Source organism: Diadema setosum, chromosome 8 (genome assembly GCF_964275005.1).
Source record: "Diadema setosum chromosome 8, eeDiaSeto1, whole genome shotgun sequence".
Classification (NCBI taxonomy): domain Eukaryota; kingdom Metazoa; phylum Echinodermata; class Echinoidea; order Diadematoida; family Diadematidae; genus Diadema; species Diadema setosum.
The window spans coordinates 10491203-10516332 of NC_092692.1; the positions used below are offsets into that span (position 1 = coordinate 10491203).

Here is a 25130-nt window from a genome sequence, read left to right on the forward strand (position 1 = left end):
TGCAGTGTGTTACCTTATCATGCATACAAATGTGCACTCAGACATAACAAATACAGAAACACACAGACACACAGCTCAGCATTTTAGATTTATATTTTGTGCATTTCAATACATCAATTGAGTTTGTACAAAAAAATTATCTGTAACATCCTGTCATGCCGATGTGATGTTCTACTTGTGATATGACTCTTGATAACAGCGTACCTTGTTCACAGTTTGTTCCAGTGTAGCCGTATCGGCATATACAGTCATATCCATTTACCCCATCAACGCAGGTTGCACCATTAAGGCAGGGGTTACTTGCACATTCCAGAATATCTGTTACAAACACAATAGTGGTGGAAGTAAAAAAAAAAAACCTCTGAAAAGTGGCAAATATCAGATTTGACATAGCATCAATAAACATACACATGCAAGCTGTATCACCTGCTTCAAGTGACATTAAGAGAAAGTTACACAAATCTTCAAAAATTAAGCATAACGCAACTCTGGTAATGGGTGCAAATCCAGTTTCATGACCTGAAAACAATGCAAAAATAAGACCCCATGTGATTCATTCAATATGACTAGCATACAGCATTGACTGCGTATATTGTGTCATACAAATGAATGCAAATGATTTTCATTCATTGAATAGTAACAACAGTGACTCCTGTCTCTATTGATAAAAGCAAGAGAGATGTGTGTTCCCATTGCACTTTATCCATGTAAGTCTTTACCTGAATCAATCCTGTCACAGATATACATGTACTTGTACCATCAAACTTCAGCAACGTCTACAATGAATAGTTTGCCTGCTTTTTTTTTTTTAAATTTCCATCTGACAAGATGGCTGGGTAGCCCATATTCAGCTGCACTAGCTGGTCTTGTATGGGTTATGCAACCTGCTCTCCACAATGAATGAATGAGGCGAGATATTCTATAAGAATGGGTTGTAACTCTCTCATACATGGGACCTCTATGTAAGGTCCTATGCGAGGGACAGGGTGTTTTGCCTCTAGCAGAGGAGGGAGCACAATAACACACAACATTGCTCAGTAAGACACAATTGGATTTGAGTCCACTCCCGCCCCCAAGCAATTGGATTGAAAGGCAGATGCACTACTAAATAAGCCAAATCGGCCCCCATTAATATGATCTTCTCCATGGAAGGATATGAACATGATGTATATTCTGTTGGCTTACCTATGCTGCACATTATGCCTTGCCATCCATCTGTACAAACGCACTGAAAAGTTCCTTGTCCATCAATGCAGACAGCACCATTCATGCACGGTTGACGAGCACATTCCATTATTTCTTCAAAACGAAAAGAAAAATATGCAATGAATCACTCAACAAAGTTTCCATGAGAGTCTTAAACATGATTTTTTTTTTCCTGAAACCTCCTCCTCCCCCTCCCCTACAAAAAACAACAACTATACACTGCCTTTGCCTCTTGAGACATAAATATGTACATGTTTGGCAGACTGAAGGTAGAGATTTACCTGTAGCAATTAATACTTTCATTTAAAGGGGCATTCCAGATGATTTTCATAATCTAACATCTTGTAGTGCATAAATCGACAGCTCCATGTATAGATTTGTGGATTTTATTGTGGTCCTTGAGCAGAGAAACCAGATGTTGTGAAAAATCTTAAACAAATTACATGGAACAATGTTGATGATATAGGAGCCTCGCATATTTCAGAAATGTAGCAGTGCAATTCCAGCACAATACCGCTTGCTTAACAAGTTCACCTGTGTAGAATCTATGCATTCCTTCTTCTTTTGTTCTGCTTCCTTGAGCCCATGGTGGGGCTGCCATGTCATCATCCTTCTTCATTGCAATTTGTTATAAATTTTGAAAACATTCTTATTCCTCATCCCAATCACTATAAAGTCTGAAACTCTGTATTCAGTATAACTAATTTATAGTTGTTCAAATCTCAAGTTCAAGTTCAAGTCTCAAAATCATCCGGAGGTCTCCTTTAATACAAAGGACCAATAGTTTCATTTCATTTCATTTCATTTATTTATACTATATTTCATTTATACTATATTTCATTTATTTATACTATATTTCATTTATCATACTATATTTATTTTACTATATTTATTATACTACATTTATTATACTACATTTCTACTATATTTCATTTATATATACTATATATACAAGTATATAGTCCATACAAAGTGCCAAAGAGTTAACATTTCCTCTAAAGAAATGTATCCCTATGGTCAGAGCACCACCTTCTGTTTTCATAGCAAATGCTAGGGGTTTAGATAGTAGATACTCTTCTTACCATCCTGACACAGGTCTCCTTCCCAACCTGCAGCACACTGACAAACGAAGCCATTGAAGAGATCTGTACAAGTTGCACCATTCAGGCAAGGGTTGCTCAAGCATTCATCAGCCTCTGAAAAGGGAATGTCACACATCCAATCATTTAAAAACCTCAGGAAGTGTAATGTATGTCATTAGTTTTAAGTCACAAGCATTTATGCAGTGCCACAGATTCAACATAAAGTGTGAAATAAAGTGTAAATGGTGACATGGTAGCTTAAAAATCAATTTTAACAAACATGATCTTTTCAAAGATAATACAGAATACAATGCATTGCTATTTGCATGGCAATGATTTGTACTAAATATGTTTATAAATAGGTAACCAACTTTGCAAAGATCTGTAGAGACATTCTATCACAAGGCAAACAAGTAAATCAACTAAACCTTACTTTACAAAGATGAAACAAGCAGAGAGAGAAATGTTCCAGATGACCAAGACATAAAAAAATGTTTAGTTAGCTTGAAACTGTGTCTGTGTTTTCACTCTTTACCTGATTGACAGTTGGTCCCATTCCATCCTTCCTGACACAAGCACTCGTATCGTCCAATGAAATCCAGACATGATGCCCCATTCTGACATGGGTCACTGGCGCACTCAAGAATTTCAATCTCACACAGCGTGCCCTCCCAGCCAACTGCACAGTCGCATCGATATCCACCGATGAGGTCTACGCACAAAGCTCCATTTTGGCACGGATCACTTGCACATTCTTGGACTTCAAATTCACAGAGACTCCCAGTGAAGCCTGTGGCACACTGGCAGGCAATGGCGTCTATTCCATCGATGCACGTGGCTCCATTTTGGCATGGATCACTCTCACATTCTTGGATATCCATCTCGCAGTTGGTTCCATTCCAGCCAGGAGCACACACACACTCATACATAGCAATCTGGTCTATGCATGTAGCTCCATTCATGCATGGATTTCCAGCACATTCCAGTATTTCTGTGCATGTGAAAGACAATGAAATGCAGGAGTTGTTTGACATATAAACAATTGTACAGTACATGCTAATATCACAGATCAAGTATCTTCCATGTTTTGTAGAGGAAGAATCAGTGTGAACAAGGTGGCATCGCTTTAAGTAATACCATATATCATACACCTACAAGCAATGTAATAAAAATGTACCAAGTATACAAGTTTCTATACATTTCTTTTGCTGCAGTGCGATAGCTGCAATTTAAGAGGTCATAATAATACATGACAAACACTCACCGACTTCACAGTTGGTGCCATTCCATCCTGGGGCACATATGCATTCATATCCGCCCAAGAGATCATTGCAAGTGGCTCCATTCTGACATGGGTCAGACTCGCACTCATCAATTTCAATCTCGCAGTGGGTGCCTGCCCATCCTGCTGAGCATTCACATTCGTAGCCAGCAATAAGATCAACACAGGTTGCTCCATGCAGGCAGGGGTTACTCAGACACTCTTGGATCTCTGTGCCACAGAATTGATCTGCCCAACCTTCGGCACATTGGCAAGTGAATCTATTCACCTCATCAATGCAGGTGCCTCCATTAAGACAGGGATCACTGGCACACTCATCAATGTTTACTTCACAGTTGGTTCCATTCCAGCCTGGTGGACATTCACAGAGGTAGCCAACTTGAAGGTTGGTGCATGTGGCACCATTCAAGCAAGGATTATTCAAACAATCATCTATCAATGTCTCACAAGTTGTTCCATTCCATCCTGGAGCACAAATGCACTCGTAACCACCTATCAGCTCTGCACATGTTGCACCATTCTGACAAGGGTTACTGGCACATTCCAGGATCTCTGTCTCGCATCTTGAGTCTTCCCATCCAACTGCACAAAGACAGACAAAGCCTCCAACAAGATCCACACAGGTGGCTCCATTTTGGCAGGGATCGCTGAAACACTCTGGAATTTCAACATCACACAGGATTCCTCCATAGCCTACAGGACACTCACAGATGAATCCATTGATCTGATCAACACAGGTGGCGCCATTTCGACATGGGTCACTGGCACATTCTTGGATATTATCTTCACAGTTTGTTCCATTCCATCCTGGTGCACAGATGCACTCATACATTGCTAGCTGATCAATACATGTAGCTCCATTCATGCAGGGATTTCCAGCACATTCCATGATTTCTATTGTGAATCAAAAGAGAGAACAAACACTTAAAAATTTATCATAGTCATCACTGAGAAAGAAGATTTGTAGATTTAAAAAACAAAACAAAACAGACAATGGTGACCAAGAAATCAAAACCGTATCAAAATGAAAAATGAAACAAAGGTGTTAGGTATCTTCATGGAAGATATCAACTTATTTGCTATTCACATCAATTGGTTGTCTTCAGTATCTGAAAGACAAATGACTGAAAGACTGACTTGAAGACATTTAACCCTATTCTAACTGGGGGGGGGGGTCAAATTGACCCCCCCCTCGACGTTTCGCGCCACGATTTCGCAACGCGCAAAGATTTTGCCGCATCGTTTCACGACTTTTTTCATTGAAGTCTCCCGCATATTTTGAGACCAAATTTGCGACGTCCGGGTACACCGTTTTGAAGTTACGTAATGTTTTGCATATGCATGTCAACCAAAAAACAGCTAAAATTCATGATATCATGTGCAAATCCAATGCAAATTGTGTTTTTTGGTTAAATTGATATAAATTAGATTATTTCAACTTTTAACCATTGAAATTAATCAATTCTAGTGTAGATAAGCCTGAAAAAGTGCCTGCAACAAATTTTGGCAAAAAAACAGTAGAAAACAAAAGGTCGAAAAAACAATAAAATACATAAGAAATTAACAAAACAATAAAAAACAAAAGAAATTTATTTCGATTGTGCTAATTTTTTACAAGAAAATTGCTTGATGTGTCTTGAGGAATTCTGACACAAAAATTTAGCAATCCTCCAGTCTTTTTAATGGAGTTATAGGTGAAAATATGATTTCATGCACAAATTTGCATAATTAATTTATTAAAAATAGAAAGGCAATATTTTCTATTGTATGACCATGTTATCTTGTAGTTGACATCCAGCTCTATCTTCAGGCAAAATTTTGCGGCGATCGCACGAACGGCGGCCGAGATCTGAAGGGGGGGGTCAAATTGACCCCCCCTCAGTAAAAACTTGGTCTCAAATAGCCCAGTTAGAATAGGGTTAAGATACACATGGGCAAATCTCAATACAATATTGGACACACACACACAAGATTTCAACTCCAAATTCATGCCCTTTTCCATTCTTGTAAAACAACCTACGAAAGAGGTTTCACCTTTTTTTGGGTACATGTATTCAAGCAGGCAAATATATAGCAGACGGAATTACATATTATCTTCCCTCTCCTCCATACATGTAGTTCTTGATTGGTGAGTAACGAACCCCAGTTCACACTATGGAATTGATCTCGAGTCAAATCGTAGACATATTCCATTAATAACATCAATACCTGCCACTGCACCTTGTAACTTATTTGAAGATATGGATTTTCTGAGGGAAAGCTTTGTGTGTGTGTGTGGTTAATATTTGCTTACCCATTGTTTTTTTCAATGAATAGATTTGTACAACCATACAACATGAAAATGAGTAAACAGCACTTCACCCAATATCTGAGTAGGGTACAGTAATGTAGCTTACCTAGTGAACAATCGGTGCCATTCCATCCTGGTGTACAAAGACATTGGTAACTACCAATCAGGTCAACACAGGTGGCTCCATTCTGGCAAGGATCAGATTCACACTCCATGATCTCAACCTCACAGTGAGTGCCTGTCCAACCTGCTGAACATTCACATTGGTAGCCAGCAATCAGATCAACACAGGTTGCTCCATTCAGGCAGGGATTACTCAGACACTCAAGGATCTCTGTACCACAGAAACGACCTGCCCAACCTTCGGCACATTGACAAGTGAATCTATTCACATCATCAATGCAGGTGCCTCCATTAAGACAGGGATCACTGGCACACTCATCAATGTTTACTTCACAGTTGGTTCCATTCCAGCCTGGTGGACATTCACAGAGATAGCCTACTTGAAGGTTGGTGCATGTGGCACCATTCAAGCAAGGTTCCACAACACAATCATCGATTAATATGTCACAGAGAGTACCATTCCACCCTGGGGCACAGATGCACTCATAACCGCCTATTAGCTCTGCACATGTTGCACCATTCTGACAAGGGTTACTGGCACATTCAAGGACTTCTGTCTCACATCTTGAGTCTTCCCATCCAACTGCACAAAGACAGACAAAGCCTCCAACAAGATCCACACAGGTGGCTCCATTTTGGCAAGGATCACTGAAACACTCTGGAATGTCAACATCACACAGGATTCCTCCATAGCCTACAGGACATTCACAGATGAATCCATTGATTTGATCAACACAGGTGGCGCCATTTTGACATGGGTTACTGGCACATTCTTGGATGTTATCTTCACAGTTTGTTCCATTCCAGCCTGGTGCACAGATGCACTCATACATTGCTAGCTGATCAATACATGTAGCTCCATTCATGCAAGGATTTCCAGCACAGTCATTGATTTCTAGGAGAGAACAGATTCAAAAGAGAAGTATTACTAGCTGACAAATTGTACTTGCATAACCTTTGGGTTATATGAGAAATGTCTTTTACTATATGGAGTGGCATACCATTATTTATTAATATATTACAAAGATAGTTGTTAGATACAAATACATTAATGTTAATATATCATGTAAATTGATAAACAACAAACTTGCTAAACTGCTCACTGAATTCATGTAGACTTTATGTCAGACAAGTGGTAGTTTTTAACTTGTGTATTATTTCAAATTCCAACATATCTGAGAGAAACACCATCTGCTTTTTCTCAGTTTGCCATAGATGTATCATGGACAATGCTTTCATGCGCATCTTCAATAACATATACACTTTCTTTCTCCCTGCTTGTCAGTAAGTTTGTAGACACGACCCATGAGGCGTAATAAGATCAAAATTATATGAATAAGAATGATGGGCTTTGTTGCAATAGCATTCCACTTACACTGACTCTCCTCTGAATGGTCAATATTCCTTACCTCTGATGTGCTGACATAAAAAAATTCTTTACAATATCCTCTTTTCAATCTGAACAGAGTTCCTTGCACTCTGAAAGACGTCATTGATATCATTACATCAGTTCAAGGGTTACAAGATGTTATTTTTAAACGAGAGACCAGGGACTCACACTTGCCCAAGTATTGCAAGTTCACCTTCCACGCATTCTTGCAGATTATAACCTGAGAACATTCCAAACTTGGGGGCAGCTTGGAAGACCTACTGGGGGGGGGGGGGGTGGGCATGGCATCCACTTTCATAGTTTATATTGTATCACACTGGTAAAAACATCTGCTAAGGACACTGTATTCAGAAAATTTGACCACGCAGTTTCAATGAAAAAGATCATAGCATTAAAAAGAGGTCTTCAATTTGGTCCTACCTAACCCCTGGATCTACCATAAATATCTCAAAAGTACATTCACAAATGTATTTACTTTAATGAAGTACCTGTGGTCTTAAACATTTTTTCTTCTTAGATTCTCGAATTAGGGGGTCCTGGAACTCTTGTGTTGAATATATATCGTATTGTCACCCTAGTAAAAATGCCTGCTAAGTTTGGTGACAAACACACATACCAACGAAGCCTTGTGCAGTTGGGTGCCCCTAAAGTAGGGAATTACGCCCATTTGTACAAATACATTTTCTACACTGTAATGTTAAACAAAGCCAAAAGAGAAGTGTTAATTCATGAAAAATCATGTCTATGAAAACAAAAATAAAGAAGAGAGAGCTTTGAACAAATTAATATCAGTATGTTATGAACAGACTAATTCTCCCTTGAATGGTGGAAAACAATTGTAATTGTCATGCTGTTGAGCAATTTTCAATTCAGTATACCGTCTCTGTGGTTTGAATTGGAAAAATGAGAAAACAAATCCCCTACACGACCCCACTACAAGGGGCCAAATTTACTCACAGATACAAGAATCATTTTACTCAGAATAAAACTACCGGTGCTCTGAAATACATGGAGAAAATAATTCCTGCATTTTCAAGGGTAGGAAGATGTTACTAAAAAGAAAAGCTATATATTACAACAACCTACCTGTTTCACAGTCTGTGCCATTCCATCCTGGTGTACAAAGACATCGGTAACTACCAATCAGGTCAACGCAGGTGGCTCCATTCTGGCAAGGATCAGATTCACACTCCATGATCTCAACCTCACAGTGAGTGCCTGTCCATCCTGCTGAACATTCACATTGGTAGCTAGCAATCAGATCAACACAGGTTGCTCCATTCAGGCAGGGATTACTCAGACACTCAAGGATCTCTGTACCACAGAAACGACCTGCCCAACCTTCGGCACATTGACAAGTGAATCTATTCACCTCATCAATGCAGGTACCTCCATTAAGACAGGGATCACTGGCACACTCATCTATGTTTACTTCACAGTTGGTTCCATTCCAGCCTGGTGGACATTCACAGAGATAGCCAACTTGAAGGTTGGTGCATGTGGCACCATTCAAGCATGGGTCCAACACACAGTCATCGATTAACATGTCACAAAGAGTATTACTCCATCCTGGGGCACAAATGCACTCGTAACCACCTATCAGCTCTGCACATGTTGCACCATTTTGACAAGGGTTACTGGCACATTCCAGGATTTCTGTCTCACATCTTGAGTCTTCCCATCCAACTGCACAAAGACAGACAAAGCCTCCAACAAGATCCACACAAGTGGCTCCATTTTGGCAGGGATTACTGGAACATTCTTGAATGTCAACCTCACACAGGGTTCCTTCGTAGCCTACAGGACACTCACAGAGGAATCCATTGATCTGATCAACACAAGTGGCACCATTTTGACATGGGTTACTGGCACATTCTTGGATGTTATCTTCACAGTTTGTTCCATTCCAGCCTGGTGCACAGATGCACTCATACATTGCTAGCTGATCAATACATGTAGCTCCATTCATGCAAGGATTTCCAGCACAGTCATTGATTTCTAGGAGAGAACAAATTTATAAGAGAATTGTTACTTGATGACAAATTTTATGTTCTGGATTTGATTTGAGCTATCCAAGAAGTACAATACTAATTATTCAATTTGAAAGAAAAAACCCAACAACAACCAAGAAAGGAGAGCTTTGAAAATTTGTATCATATGCTAAATGGAGTTCTGACATCTGGTCAGATTGGAAGCTTAACTCCTGTGACTGCTGTGATATTTAAGTACATGTAGTAGTTGCTATTTGTTTCATGAATAATAATCAGAGCTCTAACAATTGCTTGTGAGAAACAGTCTCACTTTTCTCTATCTGCAAGAGAAATGCTTTTCATATTTTCACATTCTTCACATATACTACGCTCTTTCTCATCACATAGGTCTTATCAATCACCCATTCTTGATAATTTTTCATAGAAGACATAAAGCACTTTGTAATTGTTTGAGCATAGTCATATGAGATGGTCTCATGCATCATGCAGCCACAGAATATCACAGAAGCAGCTCTTCTCTTACCTGAGTAATCTGAATTCCTTGCACAAAACGTGATGTCACTACAATGTCAAATAATATTTGGCTTATCACAGCATTCATATCAGTTTCCTTCAAAGGTTCTTTGAAGATTCTATCTTCAGGTATGAAATTAGTACAAGGTTCATTTTACTAAATATTACATTCTGTTCACCCATGCTAAACACACAAATTTGTGACATGTTAATGGCTGGATATTAGCAAAAGTAGCCGGGCATTTCAGAAATTTTCATTCCAAAATTAATAAACAAAATGACTTAACACACCCTCAAGACATTAACAACCTACCTGTCTCACAGTCTGTGCCATTCCATCCTGGTGTACAAAGACATCGGTAACTACCAATCAGGTCAACGCAGGTGGCTCCATTCTGGCAAGGATCAGATTCACACTCCATGATCTCAACCTCACAGTGAATGCCTGTCCATCCTGCTGAACATTCACATTGGTAGCCAGCAATCAGATCAACACAGGTTGCTCCATTCAGGCAGGGATTACTCAGACACTCAAGGATCTCTGTACCACAGAAACGACCTGCCCAACCTTCGGCACATTGACAAGTGAATCTATTCACCTCGTCAATGCAGGTGCCTCCATTAAGACAGGGATCACTGGCACACTCATCAATGTTTACTTCACAATTTGTTCCATTCCAGCCTGGTGGACATTCACAGAGATAGCCAACTTGAAGATTGATGCATGTGGCACCATTCAAACATGGGTCTAACACACAATCATCAATTAATATGTCACAGATGGTACCATTCCATCCTGGAGCACAGATGCACTCATAACCGCCTATCAGCTCTGCACATGTTGCACCATTCTGACAAGGGTTACTGGCACATTCCAGGATTTCTGTCTCACATCTTGAGTCTTCCCATCCAACTGCACAAAGACAGACAAAGCCTCCAACAAGATCCACACAGGTGGCTCCATTTTGGCAAGGATCACTGAAACACTCTGGAATGTCAACATCACACAGGATTCCTCCATAGCCTACAGGACATTCACAGATGAATCCATTGATTTGATCAACACAGGTGGCGCCATTTTGACATGGGTTACTGGCACATTCTTGGATGTTATCTTCACAGATTGTTCCATTCCAGCCTGGTGCACAGATGCACTCATACATTGCTAGCTGATCAATACATGTAGCTCCATTCATGCAAGGATTTCCAGCACAGTCATTGATTTCTAGGAGAGAACAGATTCAAAAGAGAAGTATTACTAGCTGACAAATTGTACTTGCATAACCTTTGGGTTATATGAGAAATGTCTTTTACTATATGGAGTGGCATACCATTATTTATTAATATATTACAAAGATAGTTGTTAGATACAAATACATTAATGTTAATATATCATGTAAATTGATAAACAACAAACTTGCTAAACTGCTCACTGAATTCATGTAGACTTTATGTCAGACAAGTGGTAGTTTTTAACTTGTGTATTATTTCAAATTCCAACATATCTGAGAGAAACACCATCTGCTTTTTCTCAGTTTGCCATAGATGTATCATAGACAATGCTTTCATGCGCATCTTCGATAACATATACACTTTCTTTCTCCCTGCTTGTCAGTAAGTTTGTAGACACGACCCATGAGGCGTAATAAGATCAAAATTATATGAATAAGAATGATGGGCTTTGTTGCAATAGCATTCCACTTACACTGACTCTCCTCTGAATGGTCAATATTCCTTACCTCTGATGTGCTGACATAAAAAAATTCTTTACAATATCCTCTTTTCAATCTGAACAGAGTTCCTTGCACTCTGAAAGACGTCACTGATATCATTACATCAGTTCAAGGGTTACAAGATGTTATTTTTAAACGAGAGACCAGGGACTCACACTCGCCCAAGTATTGCAAGTTCACCTTCCACGCATTCTTGCAGATTATAACCTGAGAACATTCCAAACTTGGGGGCAGCTTGGAAGACCTACTGGGGGGGGGGGGGGGTGGGCATGGCATCCACTTTCATAGTTTATATTGTATCACACTGGTAAAAACATCTGCTAAGGACACTGTATTCAGAAAATTTGACCACGCAGTTTCAATGAAAAAGATCTTAGCATTAAAAAGAGGTCTTCAATTTGGTCCTACCTAACCCCTGGATCTACCATAAATATCTCAAAAGTACATTCACAAATGTATTTACTTTAATGAAGTACCTGTGGTCTTAAACATTTTTTCTTCTTAGATTCTCGAATTAGGGGGTCCTGGAACTCTTGTGTTGAATATATATCGTATTGTCACCCTAGTAAAAATGCCTGCTAAGTTTGGTGACAAACACACATACCAACGAAGCCTTGTGCAGTTGGGTGCCCCTAAAGTAGGGAATTACGCCCATTTGTACAAATACATTTTCTACACTGTAATGTTAAACACCTGTTAAGTTCGGTGGAAATCTGACCATGCATTTTCAATAAGATGAATATGTGAAAATTGGGCCTCGCTTGAACCCCGCCCCCACCAGCCCACCTCCAGATCTACCCTGAAGAAACTTGAAACTACAGTCATCATCAGCCTTGAAAACACATCTTTTCAGTAGCAACTAGTTCGTAGCTGTATATATAACATTTATCCAATTATACATACTGTCGTACATGTTTTGAATTGATTGTAAGCGCTTTGGGCCTTGTGGGAAAAGCGCACTATAAATAATAGTAGTAATAATAATAATAATAATAATCAATCTATCTGCTCATAGCACTTGTAAACTTAATTCATCCCTGCTGGTTCTATCTTGAGAAGAAGATTTGTACGGATTTCTGAATTTTTTGGCTTTGTCTCCCCCTCCATACATACACATATTCTATCATGCTAACAATAATCCCTGCCAAGTTTGGTGAAAATCTGACTATTCATTTTCAAGAAGAAGAAAAAAAAATGTAAATATTGGCCCTAATTTACTGTATAAGCTGTTATTTTTGCCCTGTGCAACGTGCTCCAGAGGACCACCAGGTGGGAAATGGTGCCCATTTGAACAAATTGATATCCTATCTCCCTAGGAGTGCTACCTGCCAAATTTGGTGAAAATCTGTCATGGGGTTTTCAAGAAGAAGAAGAAAATGTAAAAAGTAAACAGATACATGACGCACGATGCACAATGGACGCCACAGAGTGAGTGGTAGCAATTGCTCACTTGCATTTTTAACACAGGTGAGCTAATACTGTAAAAGTGGATATCTTCGCAAGACTAATTATTCGCGCTTGGCCGGGTAAGAAGAGTTTTTTTTTATTTTCGCGCTAGTTTCTGGTTGCCCGAAATGCGCGAAAATTTCAACACCGCAAAATTTCCACTTTTACAGTTAAGTTATACTTAATATGAACAACCTACCTGTTTCACAGTCAGTGCCATTCCATCCTGGTGTACAAAGACATTGGTAACTACCAATCAGGTCAACACAGGTGGCTCCATTCTGGCAAGGATCAGATTCACACTCTAAGATTTCAACCTCACAGTGAGTGCCTGTCCATCCTGCTGAACATTCACATTGGTAGCCAGCAATCAGATCAACACAGGTTGCTCCATTCAGGCAGGGATTACTCAAACACTCTAGGATCTCTGTACCACAGAAACGACCTGCCCAACCTTCGGCACATTGACAAGTGAATCTATTCACCTCATCAATGCAGGTGCCTCCATTAAGACAGGGATCACTGGCACACTCATCAATGTTTACTTCACAGTTGGTTCCATTCCAGCCTGGTGGACATTCACAGAGGTAGCCAACTTGAAGGTTGGTGCATGTGGCACCATTCAAGCATGGGTCCAACACACAATCATCGATTAATATGTCACAGATGGTACCATTCCATCCAGGAGCACAGATGCACTCATAACCGCCTATCAGCTCTGCACATGTTGCACCATTCTGACAAGGGTTACTGGCACATTCCAGGATTTCTATAAAAAGGACAAAGCAGGTATCATGTTATAGTGTATGCAGAGTCTTTGCCAAGAGTATTACAAATCTCATCATCTTTAAATTACACACACACAAAAATCTGCTATAGTCAGGTTATTTTCAGAGCCAAATCTGAGTGATGTACATTCACAGCAAGGCTATTTGCAGCTATCTATAAAAAAATGCAAGAACTATTATTGTGTACCCTTATTATGAGAATGAAATTGGCAAATGCTTTTTGTTAAAAAAGTGGAACTTAAAATACAAGTGCATAAGATAGCAAAGTATATTGGTTTTATCTTGGGGCATTTCATTTTCAAAAGGGCAAATATACAGCTCAAGAAATCATAATGCTGGGTATTGACCAGTCATTTGCCATCTGCTTGAATAAACCACAGACTAGAAAATTTGAAGTCTAGCAATACCTGTACCATACTGTGGACAAATTGATTGTTAATGAATTGAAAACGCTATTCAAAACATGCCAATATTGCCATTCTTAGTCACCACATGTACAACCTAGTTGTAACATGTTCTCTAACATTCTAGTAAATCATATCATATGAATGTGTACTTCTATGTGATACAATGTATGGGTGTGAATGTCCATGAGACATTTTAATATAGGGAGTGAGCACACAACACAACAAATTGTGAGTCTGTGAAGGGGAAACGTCATACTTATCTTGAAATTGTTGCTCTGGGGGTGGTTAGATATTTGCAGGCTCCATTGTTGGGGTTAGACACTCAACGCAGAACGGGTTAATCGCAAAAACACGGGTATATGGTGGTGGTGGTGTCAGTCACTGACTTAGTGCAGGGGGAATCTGACGAGCATGCGGCATAAGTTTTAGTGGCTCACTCAAAATGTTACGGGTCAATCACCACACGACACAGTTACAAATTGCGCAATGATTACTTGTCGTCCCCTTGCTGTCGAACAAGCAATCTGGCAAATATGCCTTGTCAATGCATGGGAATATATATGAGTGTTTGTCCAAATACTTGCATTTCACTTTACAGGAGCACAGATTTGCAGAAACATCACATGCACTGTTATGGTTAGAGACTGCCAGGAACAATGCATCACTTATCAATTGCACAGAATGCTGAATAAATGTATATGAGTGCAAAACACATGTTTTAGGCATGCAAAACTTTGAAATGACAGTATTACACACTTCAAATCAAGACATGCTGATGTTGTGGTTATTGATCTAATTCATGCTTCACTTTTTGTAATGTTTGTTTCATGAATTAATCACTGAAACAGATATTCAAGAGCTTTCGGCAGGTTGCTTTACACTATACACGATAGGCATAGGCAAAATCAAGGACTCATGTATTAACCCTAACTTACCTGGGCTATTTAGCAAGCTTGAATTCCTGGGGGGGGGCCATTATGGCCCCCCCTTCAGATCTCGGCCGTTGATCGCGCGATCGCCGCAAAATTTTGCATGAACATAAAGCCGGATGTAATCTACAAGACTGTTAAGTTCAATTTTCAAAAAATTTGCAGTTTTTATTTTGAATTAATTAATTATGCAAATATATGCAAAAAAACTCATTTTCGTCTATAATTGGCTTATAAAAGCTTATGGAATGCTGATTTTTGTTTTAAATTTTCCTAGTGACATTCCGAACATTTGTACGTAAAAAGAAAATCAGTATCAAAATTAATTTCCTATGTTTTCTATTGTTTTATCATTTTTTAATGTATTTCTTTGTTTTTTCGAACTTTTGTTTTTGTTGTTTTTTTCAGCAGAATTTGTCATACACATCTTTAGAAGCATAGCTATACTAAAATACATTTATTTCAGCCATTAAAATTAAAAATATGAATCTTTATATGAATTAATTGAAAAAACACAATTTGTATTGACTTTGTACACAAAATCACGTTTTTGAGCAATTTTGGGGTGGACGAACATTTTTTGAAGGGGCGTGGCTTCGGAACGGTATGCCCGGTCGCGACAAATTTGGTCTCAAAAGTTGCGCGAGACTTGAAAGTAAAAAGTCAGTGAGCGGCGCGGTCAAAAAATTTTGCGCGGCGGAATGGTCGCGGAATTTGTCGAGGGGGGGGCCATTATGGCCCCCCCCCCCCCAGGTAAGTTAGGGTTAAAGGGGCATTCCGGACGATTTTCATAATTTCACATCATGTAGTACATAAATCAACAGCTCCATGTATAGATTCGTGGAATTCATTGTGGTCCTTGGGCAGAGAAACCAATAAATTGAAAATGAAAATGAAAATGAAAATTGAAAATTGAAAACTGAACAGTGTTGATGACATCAGAGCCTCATATACTTGAGAAATGTAGCAGAGTAATTCCATTACAATACTGCTTGCTCAACAAGTTCACCTGTGAAAAATCTATGCATGCCTTCTTCTTTTGTTCTGCTTCCTTGAGCCCCAACTCATGCATTCTTATGGTGAGGCTGTGATGTCATCATCCTTGTTCATTGTAATTTGTTATAAATTTTGAAAACATTCTCATTCCTTATCCCAATCACTATAAATTCTGAAACTCTGCACTCAGTTTGACTAGTTTATAGTTGTTAAAATGTAAAAGTCTGAAAATCATCCGGAGGTCCCCTTTAAGTCATTTGCAGATTTTTGACTTTGTTTTGACCTTGTTTGCAAATAGAAATGACACCAACAGCTGAGTTGAGACTGAAGATAATGATATGTATGCCACATGATTCATTTTCTATTTCCTATCTTTTCCCCTTCCTTCTATGATATTGATTGCTTAATTTCAATTGTCTGTTAGTTTGTCTCGGGCATATCATGTACAACATGTTGGTGATGTGCCATGTTTGATGTATGATCAAGATCTGTTCTTGCTCAACATATCAGAATGTGAACATATGAGAACTATGCTACTCAAGAGACACTTTATTTGTCAAGATATTGTCACATATTAGGGAGGGTACCAAGTCACACAACACACACACACACATGCAAAGTTATGCATTATTTCTGCAACTACTCATTGTACAGGACAACATAAAAAGATGGTGGAAGGCAAGCACTATGAAATGGACTAAGCTAAGTTAAAGTTGGTACGATCGTGCATTGATTGTGCATACACATGCAGGTCAAGAACTGTATGCAGGCCTTTAACAATCATTTAAATGGGGAACATCAACACCACAATTCTGATCTACATGAATGTTATGACATACATTGCAAGAGACGTGCAATAACAAACGTTATTAGAATTACTGAATTGAACATGTTAAAACAAACTTCACAACAGGAATAAAACAAATGATAGGGAACAAATCTACAAAACACGATGAATTTATCAAACACATGAAGCTTGAAGTTCATACCTTGTTCACAGAGGGTTCCAGTGAAGCCCAGAGAGCATACGCACACGTAGCCATTGATGAGTTCCTCACAGGTTGCATCATTCTGACAGGGGTTGCTGGAACACTCCAGGATTTCTGTGTAATTTATGTCAGAGACATAACAAGATTATATTTCCTATGCAAACAGATAGACAGCATTTCCATCCTGTATGTGTTGTGCTTGACAGCTCAGCACACAAGGAAAGCATATCATATCACAGGTGACAGGTAAATATCACTTTCTGCCAGTGGTAAAAGTTCCCTTAATACAATGCTGGAGACAGAAGTTACTATCAAATATACATTAATATCAAGTGAAAATGTTTTTCTGAATACGATGTATGTCCTTTCTTGACAGTGTTAGATAAGTCACTACATGAAGATTGTTCATAAATGCCTCTATTGTATAAAGGATTTTATCACTTGTGTAAGTTAGGTGCCTACACGAACAAGAGGGCAGGATAATCCTTATGTTTGGAGCTCTTAAGATATCACTGCAGACTTTGTGCAGTGTTTTAAGTCTCCTCTAGCCACACACAAGCCTCAAAAATGTACTATCAATCTCCTTACAATTGTAGTGTCTACTCTCACCAGCATTAGTGGTTTCATCTCCTAGTATTGATATTGTGCATATAGAACACTTAAAACCAAAGTTATTTTTTTTCCATTGTTTGCAATCTATCTTTCATTTTGCAAGCGCAGGTCTACAGAAAAAAAAGAAGAAGACAAACGAGGGTGAGAGAAAGACGTAAGAAGCAATGATGAGAACACCAGTCCCGACTTCATCATCTTTTTTTTTTTTTTCGCTATGATAGACTGTACCTGTTTCACAGTTGACACCAGTCCAGCCAGCAGGGCAGCGACACTCATAAAAACCAATCAAGTCCAAGCAGGTGGCTCCGTTCTCACACGGATTGCTGAAGCATTCCATGATTTCTTTTAAACAATTCAAGGGAAAAAGAAAACAACAGAAAAGAATATTGCACATGTCATAATCTGGAAAGTTTTTCTGCCAGAAATACTGTATACAATGTACACGTTAGTTTATGATATGTGTTTTGTAAGTTTAATATTTTGGGGATTGGGAATTTCACAAATGGTTCAAAATGCAACTGAGAACAGCAGCTGTGGAATGAGAAATAAGTATTCGTCTCTTTCAGGAAGAAAGTTAATATGAGACAATTCCAGACACTATGCAGTGCATACATACTACCAATGGCCAAACTTCTGGCAGTGACAATTTTATGAAACTCACAATAAAGATAAAAAGACTGTGAGATGTATACTGTGTTTACAGTGTCAGAAATGATGTGAAAACAGTTATTTTAAATAAAAAGTTGTATTTAATTTGCTTATGCGTAAACACTGCATTGTACATGGCCAACTACAAAAGTGCACTGTAGGTCCTCTTTTAAAATATCATGGATTATGCATGTATGTACAATGTACACTCCTGCCATTGCTGTTCTTGAATACAATACGTACAGAACTGGCACATGTCTCCTATTCAATTGCATCTTCTGTGTAGACTCAAATTACTGAGAGCATCCTAATTCACTACCTGAATCGCGAGTGCTGAATCAATCAGTCAATGCATGGACTGCCTTTTAAAAATGAAGAAGGAACCCATACAATATAGTGAGGCAGCACACTGAAAACCTACTGTTTTCTTTCAGTTGTCCCTTTTGCATCTATGCCAATACTACTACTACATTGTACTTGTATTACGGTGTGGACGGATTTAGGATTGAACAAGAATTAGAGTTAGAGAAGAATGAGGACCCACCATTTTCACAATGTGTTCCAGTCCAACCTGTCGCACACAGACATTGGTAACCATTGGTGAGGTCTACACAGGTTGCTCCATTCACACAGGGGTCGCTGGCACACTCCAGAATGTCTGAACAGAGAGAAGGGACATGACAGTTTTAATGCTTGACATGTTATGTGATTTTCACTCTTGTGTGTTATTTGCATAAGACAATTGAAATCTTCCATATTTCTTAGATAATTACAATACTGGACCAAGAGCAACTTAAAACTAATGTAGGCCTACAGTATATGATTTCTTTTGATGAACAACACTGCACATTATCAATTTTAACATCAGGAGCCCATCAACATGATGTAGTACATGTAGTTATAATATTGTGCCATGTACAAAATCAGTTCATAAAATACCTTTGTGAAGTAGCAGGATACACCTTACAGATATATAGTACACTTGAAATGAAGTTGACTAATTTATGATGGATGGACAGAAATTAAAAATGACTTTTGTAAGGAAACACCATCATAAAGAATTAAACATTGATGTTAAAAACTTCAGTTTGACTGCTAAGATACACACCATTGTGGCTATAATGCTGCAAAGGTATAAGAATTCTTCCTAATCACAAGTCATTGAATTTGTCTTTTGCTTAATTTTTCAATTTTCTGCAGATGGATCTATCACACTCAGATGCTTGTCAATAAACTATTCAATCACTTCATCTTGACAAGTAATGCTGCTATCATCTTCCGTCCACAATGTGTAGGCTACTCACCAATCTCACAATTTGTACCAGTCCATCCCGGCTGACAGACACACTCGTAGCTTGCAATGCCATCTACACATGTAGCGTTGTTTTGACAGGGATCACTGTCACATTCCATGATTTCTAAGGACAAAAGAACACAAGACATACTGTAACGATGCAAACATGGCCAGTGGAGGAATACCTGGGTACTTGTGGCACATGTGGGTCTCTTTTAATTAAAAAACAAAGATAGATAAAGATAGAAAAACAAAAACATGTACATTTAGATGACAATGTTCCAGTGTTTTTTACAGCATATTATCCTATTTATTGCAGTCAACTCTCATCATTTCATTTTTATATTTCCATCCACTGTGAGCAACATAATTTTTGTAGGTTACAAAGAATGTAAAAACATCATGTCCTCCCATGTAAGTAAAATGTTATACACACTTTAAGGATTTCAGGTAATGTTCACAAGTTTGTGAGCCATTTTATCTTACAAAGGCATTTTCAAATAAACATCCAGCTTGTGCAAAGCATCTGCAACTTTATAAAGAGGATATGAAGGAACACTAACAAAATTCAATGCACTCGGCAAAATACATTGCATGTTATGATTCTAGGGGACATAGTCGTACGTATTTCACAAAAGCTCCCTCTATAGGCCGGAGGGCACAAGCACACAAAGCCAGCAACCAGATCGATGCAGGTGGCTCCATTTAGGCAATTCATCTGCTGGCATTCGTCAATCTCTGTCTCGCAGTTGCGGCCTTCCCAGCCGTCCTGGCAGAGACACTCGTATCCCACGCCCCCGTCAATGCAGGCCGCACCGTTCTGGCACGGATCGTTTGCGCAACTGACGACAATTTCGCAGAATGTGCCATTGTAGCCCGGTGCGCAATCACAAACAACTCCATCCGTGAAGTTATAGCACATGCCACCATTCAGACATGGGTTAATAAGGCACTCTGAAAATTCTAGGACAGTGAATAGGTAGAAAAGAAATGCACGTAAAGAGAGTGCTAGCAGATAAAGCATACCAGCAAAGCAAAGTGTATCATTCCGAAGGTGGTATTATTCTGATTGTGCATAAGATTGACAGCAAATATGTGAATAACCATGCATGTTAGCTCAAATATGCTGCAAATTATTCCATTCCAAAGTAATGACTAAAGAAAAATATATTCATCTATTTTTCTAAAGCTAAAAGGAGTATTTTGTTACATAGACATGAAAGTGTCAAAACAGAAATAACAACACCGACATTGCAGAATCATTTCAGAAGAAAAGGAACAAAGCTGATAGAATTGGACTGCACCACTATTCAGATGTTTTGTGCAGAAAGGTTTTCAATCAAAGGAGCAAGGACTAACCGCACTACAACAGTTAGATTTCAATACAAGATACATGTACATGCATCCATTAACGGAAGATTGATTATAGACACATGCTGAAGGTGTAATCAGAGTGTAAGACAGTAAAATTGCAAAGGTGGAAACTGCACTGCAAAGCACATACAATGTATATCATTTTGGAATGAAAGAATAAAAAAACAAGATTCAATGTGGATGTGGTAGAAGCCATAATACATGTCGCTGGAGACTGGCATGATTAAAAGATAGAGTGCAAAACAGAAGACAGGTAACTTGGTCGTTGTCAGATAATTATTCTAAGTGTTACAAAGACCATCACACAGCACACATGTGCAGCAGCTCACCGATTCAACAAGGTTGATTTGAAACATAAACCTGCCAAGAGAACCTGGAAAGAATTACGCACACACACACACACACACAAATGGTTTTTTACCTTCTTGACAGAGTGTGCCTGAGTAGCCAGGGGGACAAAGGCAGACAAAGGCCTGGTTGATATCCACACAGGTGCCATTGTTCTGGCATGGGTTGCTGACACATTCCGCTATGTCTGTAGAGAGTGTACACAAACAATATATTGTACATATTGTCATCAGCAGGGGAAAAGAGAACATTGAACACCCATACTAAACTTTGGAAACTTGATAGCAGAAAACTACTGCAGGAAAAAAAGAAGAATTTATCCATCTAAACATATTTTTCTGACTACATACACTGTCATGGCTAATATAAACATCTTTCATTATACCTTACTACTGTAAGTCTTATTGGTACATTGTACTTCATAATTCAAAAGTGCACACTGACCGAGTAAGACTGAACAATCTCCAGGCATATCCTACAATTTTTTATGCATAGAAATCATATCATTGCACTGCGAGTGAGATAATATGTACAGTACAGATTGTGTGAAAGAAGTCTCACCATCTGCACATGTGGTTCCAGTCCAACCTGGAGGACACTCGCACAAGAAAGATGCGATACCTTCAGTACAGGTGGCTCCATTCTGGCAAGGGTTGGGGTCACACTCGTTGATATCTGATACAAAGACATCCCCAACAAATAAAAGATTACTTGCACAACCAACCAATAAAATCAAACATAATTGTATGAACTGAACATGGATGCATAACAGGTGGGCAATGCTAATGAAATCTAGGTTTCTCCATTGCATTGTATTCAAAACAGAATATCCATTCATTACAGACCGTAGAATGTTTCACACAATTAAAGCAAAATACATGTATGCTCACATTGCAGAACAATTGACTAGTCTTGAGCAATAATGAGCTTTTTTCTGTGTACATGTAGCTGCTTCTGATGATGTAATCCCTAAAATGTGGATGTTTCATTGTACACAGTATACTTAAATGCTTCTGAAGAATGCATTTCACTGTAATTCTACACCACACTATTTGGTAGATTGTTTTATGAACACCTATTTTGTAGCAAATAGAAGTTCCCATATTGTTCAAACAAAAATTAGAAACAAATTTGCAGGGGATCATGTAAATGTCAGTCATCAATCTGTATAGGAATATACAAAGCCGGATATTGCAGTGTCAAATTACAAGCATCATTGTTGACAAATTTTTATTCAAGACATGCAACTACTAAGTACATAATTTAGGGATCTACTAAAATTAAACCTTTTTAAGTTCAAGCTTACCCACATGGATATTATATAATGTGCCCTTTCATGAGATTGTAAAACGGATAAGAAATTAATTTTACTTATTTGGTCAAACATGTTGCTGTGCAAATCTTTCCATGGTCTTTGATCAGCTGCAACAAAGAAATGTCATAAATCATTGGCTGACTGGCTGGTTAAAGGACAAGTCCACCTTCATATACATAAGAATTGAGAGAATGCAGCAATATTAGTAGAACACATCAGTGAAAGTTTGAGGAAAATTGGACAATCCGTTCAAAAGTTACGAATATTTTAAGTATCTGCGTAGTCACTACTGGAGGAGAAGACTACTACAGTGTATGATGTCACATGCGTACAACTATATAAGGAATATAAAAAGAGAATTTCACAAAACTTTACTTTTTGAATAAAGTGCACATTTCTTTGACTTGCTACTGACGTATGTTAAGGGTAATGTTATTCCCCCTGCCTTCTGAAAGAGAGAAGTCGAGTGTTCTTTTGTTATGCGAGAAAAATGGAAATATGTTGAATTTTCTTTATTCTTTCTTTGTATCGTTGTACTCATGTGACATCACCAGTTATAGTAGTCTTTTCATCCAGCCGTGACTGAGCAGAAACTTCAAAAATTCATAACTTTTTAACGGATTGTCTGATTTTGCTCAAACTCTCACTGATGTGTTCTACTAATATTGCTGCATTCACTCAACCCACATGTCTATGAAAGTGAACTTGTCCTTTAAATACACTGTGCATCAAACCCAAAAATTGCTGACATTTGGCTCTATAGAGGGCTCACCTCCTTCACAAAGTGTTCCTTCGTAGCCAGGGGCACAGACGCAGAGAAAGCCACCGGTAAAGGCTGTACATGTAGCTCCATTTTGACAAGGATCACTGGAACAAGCGGTATCCTCTGCAAATACACATTACATTTGATTTCCTTTACTCATTTTCATTTTCAACAAAAAGAATATGTGTACAAAACATAGCATGCTAAAGAAAAGCATGATAAGAGGATGGTATTATTTCATGCTTTTTGATACACTAGACATTATTCATTATCTGCACATACTAGTCTATGAACAGCTCATGAAAAATTTACATCATTCCAACACTTGATACTACGTTCCAATAACAGTCAAATATTTATTTGGGATGACAACCAATTTATACACTCAAATATTGTATGCTATTTGCATAGATGACAAATGATGAATGAGTGCTCTCCTTTGCCAGTGGATTAACTTTGGGATTAGAATGTAAATACTCTGATATTTCAAGATTCAACTCCCCCCCCCCAAAAAAAAAAAAGACACTCAAACAACAATCAGTCATAAAAGCACATGTTTATATTCCCTTCAGGAAAAACGTCATTACCCAAATGTTATTCAAATGCCTAAATGCTACCACATTGCTTGAATGACTTTGCACCTGTCCAACAGAAAAATAATTGAAAAATGCATCCATGTGTACCTAGTTCACAGTTGGTTCCTGTCCACCCTTCAGCACACTGGCACTCATAGCCACCAATAAGCTCAGAACAAGTCGCTCCATTCTGACAAGGGCTGCTCATGCATTCTAGCAATTCTGTGATGATGTACAAGGTAACAGACTGAAACAATTAACACGCACAAACTTGCACATTTCAGATATTCAACAGTTAGTTTTAAAGGGGTCTTTAAAATAGCATCAATACTCTGTTTATTCAGGTTGACTCATATTTTGTTACACACTTCTTACCAATGCAGAGTGCAAAAACCATAATTGCTAGCATCAACAGACTAAGCATGCATTGTTAAAATTGAGCTCTTCATGTGGAAGCATAAAATGACTTCATAAAAGTCAGATGTTATGTGAATAGCTCTCTGAGGCTATGAAGAGAAACTGTCTTAGTCAAATCACTCTCTCTAAAAATACAGTAACATTATTTCTTCACTTTCTGTCTTTATATTTACAGACTTTGAGAGCCTAACGTCCATAACTTATCATGGAAGTATGTATCTCGGAAAAAGTAAGTAATAAGTTACTTTAGTGATATTTTATTGCAAAAGAGATGCAGAAGATACTTGCACATAAGCAACATTGTAACGGTATTGATGTATTTCCTGGAGGTGTTCATTAAATAATTGTTCATCACATGATTTGGAAATTTAACACATATTTCATGACATATTTAATGCTGAAACTGTCATAACTCCAATAATTGTTGTTATCATATACATGTACATTGTACTTCTACCATTAACTGCACAAACAATCTATCCAACAATTTCAGTGACATCATTCAACTTTTCTTCAAAAACAATTTCTGCTTTGAAATCAACCTTTTTTTTTTTTTGCATATAAAGACTATTATCTTCTACAAGGGCAGCATCTGTTAATAAGCTTATATGTTTTGTCA

The 25130-nt window shown here is 38.3% G+C and overlaps 2 protein-coding genes across 2 annotated transcripts in view; both read right to left on the reverse strand.

The window, feature by feature from the left end:
- Positions 1 to 25130, reverse strand: part of LOC140231807 (uncharacterized) — a 213791-nt gene that overhangs the window by 65995 nt on the left and 122666 nt on the right. Inside the window, 20 exon segments of the mRNA XM_072311960.1 lie at positions 205 to 318; positions 1186 to 1299; positions 2289 to 2402; positions 2824 to 3279; positions 3553 to 4254; positions 5985 to 6107; positions 6222 to 6359; positions 8967 to 9311; positions 10245 to 10420; positions 10649 to 11102; positions 13256 to 13825; positions 17166 to 17279; positions 18006 to 18119; positions 18970 to 19083; positions 19730 to 19843; positions 20344 to 20682; positions 21515 to 21628; positions 22003 to 22116; positions 23529 to 23642; positions 24203 to 24316. Of these exon segments, the coding sequence (XP_072168061.1) occupies positions 205 to 318; positions 1186 to 1299; positions 2289 to 2402; positions 2824 to 3279; positions 3553 to 4254; positions 5985 to 6107; positions 6222 to 6359; positions 8967 to 9311; positions 10245 to 10420; positions 10649 to 11102; positions 13256 to 13825; positions 17166 to 17279; positions 18006 to 18119; positions 18970 to 19083; positions 19730 to 19843; positions 20344 to 20682; positions 21515 to 21628; positions 22003 to 22116; positions 23529 to 23642; positions 24203 to 24316 (4557 nt within the window).
- LOC140231662 (uncharacterized) lies at positions 6448 to 8919 on the reverse strand (the record flags this gene model as incomplete). The annotated part of the gene is made up of 2 exons (XM_072311819.1): positions 8460 to 8919; positions 6448 to 6878 (listed from the first exon to the last, which is right to left on the reverse strand). Coding segments are annotated over exons 1-2 (891 nt in total), but the record flags the coding sequence as incomplete, so codon positions are not given.